Source organism: Zingiber officinale, chromosome 9A (assembly GCF_018446385.1).
Source record: "Zingiber officinale cultivar Zhangliang chromosome 9A, Zo_v1.1, whole genome shotgun sequence".
NCBI classification, from domain to species: Eukaryota; Viridiplantae; Streptophyta; class Magnoliopsida; order Zingiberales; family Zingiberaceae; genus Zingiber; species Zingiber officinale.
The window spans coordinates 132,324,945-132,330,969 of record NC_056002.1 but is presented as its reverse complement, the minus strand read 5'-3'; the positions used below and the strand labels follow the sequence as shown (position 1 = coordinate 132,330,969).

Below are 6,025 nucleotides of genomic sequence, written 5' to 3'. Positions count from 1 at the left end.
TATAGCAGCTGTAACTAGGGTAATTGTAGCAGCTCTGATCATATATGGTAAGAATTATGGTTCATAGTCGTTATGGTTCATAGTCGCTACAACCTTGTATGGATAATAAATAAAACGAAACACCTTTTGACTATTCCAATTAAAAAAAAATGTCAGTTTTATTTTTGCCCTCATAACTTTGTAAAAAAAAAAAACACTTTTTGTTTGTTTACTTGGTTATTGGTTTCAATGTGTTTGTTACTTAAAAAAAACCTGTTACGTGAAACAAAAACAGCACACAAGTGTTTCCATGAAAAGGAAGCCCTGATCTTATTGCAGAATGATACAACTACACAACACTATTAAACATCAAACATAAGAACTCGTCGACTCGATAAGCAGCAATTCTCACAACAAATTGGAAAAGAAGTTGGGACAAAAGCCTTTCCTGAATTCTCAGATTTGGAAACAAACATGTCATTTCAGCAAACGAGCTTCCTTGACTCGTAAATCTGCCTACTTGACACCATTCACAGCAGCTTCTCCCTCGATTGCTAGAGGAACCGACTCGGCCTGAAAATAGTAGTCAATGGAGATCATGAGAGTTTATGACTCGAATTCAGTTAAATCGAATCTGAAAAACTCAGATTAGATTCGCAATTATGTGTAGTAAGCTGCATCTCTTCTCTTGTACTGATTTCAGAATAATGAATTCTTCTCTTGTTTGGTCGTCTTTTTTTCGATATTATTGCTACAGAGATCAATGCAAGTATGAGTCAGAATAGAATAGTGCAGGCATGGTGCTTGGCCTTACCAGCTGACGATACTTGAGGGCGTAGAACATCTCCAGGTAACGACGAGTCTCGCGACGTTCCAGATTGGAGACATACTTCCAGAATCCATATACTCCAGTGAGAGTCATCAACCTCTCGGAGTAGAGTTTCCAGGTGTACCTGTTTCAGTTGAGTTAGGTAACTGCTAGGAACCTTAGTTTCGGGGTGTCGATTGATGACAAGAGAGTATCTTACTTTTCTTCAATTCTTTGTAGCCCCCCATGGGAGATTTTGTCCCAGTAAGTTGGGTCTTCCTTGCACTTGTCGAAGAAGTTTACGACGATTTCAGCAGCTTTGTCCCCTTGGTAAGGATCAATGTGGAAGCCAGACACTCCATCAACTATAATTTCTCCAGGTCCTCCGTGCACGGTTGCGAACGTTGGCAGCCCGCACGTCATTGATTCAACCACAGTGAGCCCAAAGGCTTCATAGAAGGCAGGCTAAATGATAGAAAAGCAAACAAACAACAGGTTAGCAAAACTCGGCATCATCGAAATCTGAAAAATGGGCTTGTTTGCGAATGAAGAGCAGTACTTGAACGAAAACTCCTCTCGTGTCGGCAATATAACGATATAGTTCACCATTGCGAACCCGGTTCATTTGAGCTGAGATCCATCTGAAGTGTCCTTGCAAATTGTACTTCTCAATGTGGTCGTACATCTTCTTGAATTCTGCTTGTTCCTCAAGATCCTTGGACTCTTTTCCATGGTCGCCGCAAACCACCACGAGGTTTGCTATCTCCTTCAACCGCTCGTTCCGGCCATAGAATTCGACCAGACCTGTTAAATTCTTCACCCTATCCAGCCTCGCCATGGAGAAGATAATGGGCTTCTTGGTGTCATTCAGCACACCTCTACAAGATTTTCAGAATCAGTCACTGCACTAGTTAAACAAAAATAGTAATCGTACAAGTTAAAGGGGCTTACTTGTGCTCCGTGTTATCTCCCGGGCTGAACAGCAGCTCCTCAATCTCTGGGTGAAGGGATGTCAATCTCTTGTGCTTCTCGGTGTACGGAAAGTAAATGGACATATCAGCACCAGGTGAGACAATGTTGAATTTTGGATCGAAGACATCGATTCCATGAACAACTCGGTAGAGCCCGGGAAGAGTAAAGGCAGTGTGAGACTCATACTGCCCCACAGTATCCTTGCTGAAACCAGATAACAAGTAGAGAAATCCATTTAGATTACGATACCCGCTTTGCCAAGAAAAAACAATGATTAGAAAAGTGTTTAGCTTGAATAGTACCTTCCAGCAATTTCTTGGAAGGTGCTAGTGATGATAAAGTCGGCATGATTCATAGCGATCAAATCAGCTGTGAATTGGCACGAGAAGTGATACTGATTCTCAAACTTCTTCCAGTAAATATCAGAGTTAGGATACTTAGTTTTCTCCAGAGCATGGGCAATAGTACACTGCATGTGAAAAGAACAATAAGCTTGCTGGTTCTATCGAGCAATGTTAACGCGAGAGAACCGCGGGCTAGACAGTTACAAACAAAGAAAAGTTCAAACCTGGGTTACTCCCAATTTATGTGCAAGCAAAGTCGACACTAGATTTCCATCACTGTAGTTGCCTATGATAAGATCAGGGGTGGCTTGTAGTTCTCCAGCCAACTCATTCGCAACATCCTACCAGAAAACAGCAGCATAAATCTTCAGAACAAATTTAACAGAGCATATCCCTTGAACAAAGGTAATATGATTAAGTTTACCTCGGTATATGTCTCTAGGTATGGCCATACTTCGAAACGGGAGATCCATTTGCGGACAATTCCATTCTCTGTTCTGAATGGAACTCGAAGGATATGAGTGTGCTCGGTTCCAAGAACCTTTTCAAGTCTCTGCCCGCAAGTGGTGCCAACTGCATCAGGGAGCAATCTACTAACCTGCATTGTCCCAACAACTTAGTCATGATCCAGGGTATAGAAATTTGCTGACTAGATTTGATTCCATTTCTTACAATAAGAATTCGAGGTGTGATATCTAGTCCTTGACGCTTGATCCTTAGAAGCATCTCATCTTCCAAAGCACGAACTTGGTCCAAAATATAAACGACCTGCGCACAAATTCACATGAGAAAGATAAACATATGCATATCTCGTCAAGAATCAAAGATATATCATACCTGGCCACCGGTATCGGGATAACCCAAAACATTAGCCTGAGCAAAGTACCCATGTGGAGAAAGAATCACAACATTGAACATCATAGGAATTGTTCCCAGGAAAGTCTCCAAGGTGGTCGGATCTGGGGCCTCAAGAAGATCAAGTAGCAGGTGGATGGTCTCATATACGCGCTGGGCAGTGTCACCCCACCCCTTCTCCAGGCCAAGCTCTTGAAATCTAAACCAGTCATTTAAGCAACAATTGACATTTACATCATTTCAAAAATATTGACTACAATAACCAGAGTAGACATTTATCGACTACCTGTGGTGGAATTCTGAGTACGGTGTATCTGATGGGATACTCAGCAGATGCCCCTCTGCCTTCCTCAGTGTGGCCCGGAGGGCACTAAGGCTCTGGATCCTATCATTCAGCATCATGGACTGCAAAGCAAGAATGAAAATAGTTAACAGAAGCTTGCAGTATGATATTGATGCTTTCCTGGATGGATCTTCGAAAATATCAAGTTATTTGAGAGAAGTGCAACACATCTATTGAAATAAGTACTAACCATGCCTTTGTAGTTGTGTTTCCTTAGGAAATTAAGCAAGGGGTACAAGCTTTCTTTGTCTTGGAACAACTTTGAAGAGAGGTGACGGTTAAGGAACTGCACTCCATTACCAATAGATTTTGACAGCGAGGGGCGAGGAAAAGAAGCATTGAAGGGCTCAAAGTCCAACTCCAGCACAAAGTTGTTATTCTGTGGACTGAAAGGAGATGAACAAGTTCAAATGGTTCTCTCACAGAGATACAGATCATATGATGATAACGAGACCAACTTTAGCTTCGCCTACCTTCCATCAGCAAGTTCCTCCTTGAAATGCAAGTATTCTGGGACAGTCAACTCCTCTACAGCAAGCTCACTGATATTGACCCGGACGTATTCCCAAACTCCGGGCCTAGGTCGAATAGCTAGAGCAACCCATGGAGGAACAACAATGGCTTCCTGCATCCAAAACAAGATGATCCCATGAGAACATGAAAAGATTAAAACTTGATGGGAGAAAAATGCTGCCCTACTAGCTTATACCTGTGCTGCCTTGATAACATCCTCAAAGGCTCCATCCTTCAGTTTTTCCTTATCTGCTTCAGAAAAGGTAGCTCCATACTCAGCTAACAACTGGTGAGGTTGCAGCATACCCTTACCCTGGTGAATAAACCTGATGGACAAAAGTAATCAGATACAAGGTGTCGAAAATCAACCTGTAACATCTGAAGTAATATGGAGAAGATTAGCCAGCATGAATCAAATGTCTTAAAGGTTTGATTGGGTAGACAACAATCCAAAATGCTTAGAATGTTAAAAAGTGTTTACTCATGGCTTATCAAACTAAGGGTAAGGAATTACGATATGATTCATCATCACAAGTTTAGAAGTCAATGGCAACAGGATTAAGTAAGATAGACGATGATCTATAAGATCTCAGAAAAAGGCATATGTAATGGGTAGATCATTCTAATTTCCATGTTGATACACTGTGAAACAGTAAAAAAAACTAAGCTAGTTAGATGGTTGATATATAACTCAGAGACGATTTCATCTTTTTGCCAATGTAAGCAAGATTTACATATCCGACCATCCAGATCAAAGAAATTTTCTTTTCTTGATATTTTTCACAGAGCTAAAGAATAGATATGAGATGGTTATAAACCTTGAGAAAAGCGCCAGCAGTTCATTCGGATGCGAAGAAAGGGAGTCGCCAATGCGCTCCCTAACACTGAGAGCACGGGTCAAGCTGCGTTGAGGCATTTTTTATGGATGCTTTCTTTCAAGCTTCAAAGAGCATAAACTGCAACAAAATCAAGGGAACCCAACAATATCAATCAAAATTGTTGCATTTTTTACAAATAGCATGCTGAGATCTAAGAAAGATAACATGGAGAACATCCAAAGCATAGAGATCTATTTGTTAGAACAACAGGGAACATGGAGTTTTATAAAAAATAATGCAAGAGAAGATTTCACTTTTTCTGTGGAAAAAAACTAAACTTTATTGTGTGTCCAATTATAAAACTAGTTCCCCATTCCAAGAACATCAAATTACTAAATAAGATCCATACCCATAACAGTGAAAAAGGATCTGAAAGGTTGGAAACAAGAGGATTTAGAATAAAAATCATATATTTCTCAGCGCTACCAAGTAGAATGTGAGTTGGCAAGTGCATACTTAGGTAATAACTAGATCTCCGACACAGCAAAAGCTCAGAATAAACAAAAGCAAAATTTAAAGAAAATATATGATGAAGTGAACGGATCTTTGCTAGATGCTCTCATCCTAATTTCATGTTAAATAATATTTTATTTTATTTAAAAAAAAAAGATGCTATGCTACTGGATCTGCAGGATAAAAGACAAGTTGATGAGAAGCAATGACTTAAGAAAAGATCTTTCCTGTTTTCATACATTAAACACTAGAAATCTACACTTTTGAAGCTTAACTTCTCTCCAAAAATTGCCTCTCATAGAAAAATTGCAGTTAAGGCAAGAGTATTCAGCGTGAAATAAGAACATTCTAATCTCTTTATCATCCGAAGAAAGTGTGTGTTCTGCATGTTTTAGCATGATTTTTCTCTGATCAAAAGCTGCATTTTCTCTCCTAGTGTTTGAAATATTGGATAATACTATCCCTTCCGATCTTGTTGAAACCCTTATTTCCTCATTCTGCACATACTTTAAGTAAGATCGAATTTTTTTGGGTGAAATAAGTAAAGATCAAGTTTGTGTGTCATTTAACTTGGCAACCAAGAGAACTCTCCAAGCAGCAGAGCTCGGTTTCAAAAAAGTCAAAAAAAAACACACACACACAAGAAAACTGCAGGATCTCCGCTGCAATCTGCGACAACAAACACATCCATTTGGTGGAACGAGGTGCAAGATTAGGGCTTTACCTCTAACCGAATCTGGAAACTCAAAAGAGAGACCAAATGCGCGATCGAGGAACCCTAGAAAGCACAAAATAGAAAAGAAAAGAGGAGAAACGCGACGAAACGGACGGGGGATCGAGAAAACGGAGTGAACGGAGTCGGGATGGACTGGTGAGTAGA

The 6,025-nt window shown here is 40.2% G+C and overlaps 1 protein-coding gene across 1 annotated transcript; it reads right to left on the bottom strand.

Annotated features, from left to right (window-relative positions):
- Nucleotides 1-284: 284 nt before the first annotated feature.
- LOC122019937 (sucrose synthase 2-like) lies at nt 285-6,025 on the bottom strand. Its single transcript, XM_042577588.1, has 16 exons — nt 5,870-6,025; nt 4,633-4,770; nt 4,011-4,140; nt 3,775-3,926; nt 3,492-3,687; nt 3,245-3,363; nt 2,941-3,157; nt 2,776-2,871; nt 2,528-2,701; nt 2,328-2,444; nt 2,062-2,228; nt 1,739-1,963; nt 1,347-1,665; nt 1,008-1,252; nt 794-932; nt 285-552 (listed from the first exon to the last, which is right to left on the bottom strand). The coding sequence occupies exons 2-16, from the start codon at nt 4,728-4,730 to the stop codon at nt 496-498; spliced, it is 2,451 nt and encodes an 816-aa protein (XP_042433522.1). The 5' UTR covers nt 4,731-4,770; nt 5,870-6,025; the 3' UTR covers nt 285-495.

What these genes read in the sequence shown, in the direction of transcription:
- LOC122019937 (XM_042577588.1), bottom strand. Translation starts at nt 4,730, where the DNA reads ATGCCTCAACGCAGCTTGACCCGTGCTCTCAGTGTTAGGGAGCGCATT. An exon ending in ACCTAGAGACATATACCGAG is followed by an intron (nt 2,445 to 2,527) that starts GTAAACTTAATC and finishes GTTTTCTGGTAG; the next exon opens with GATGTTGCGAATGAGTTGGC. An exon ending in CTACAAAGAATTGAAGAAAA is followed by an intron (nt 933 to 1,007) that starts GTAAGATACTCT and finishes CAACTGAAACAG; the next exon opens with GTACACCTGGAAACTCTACT.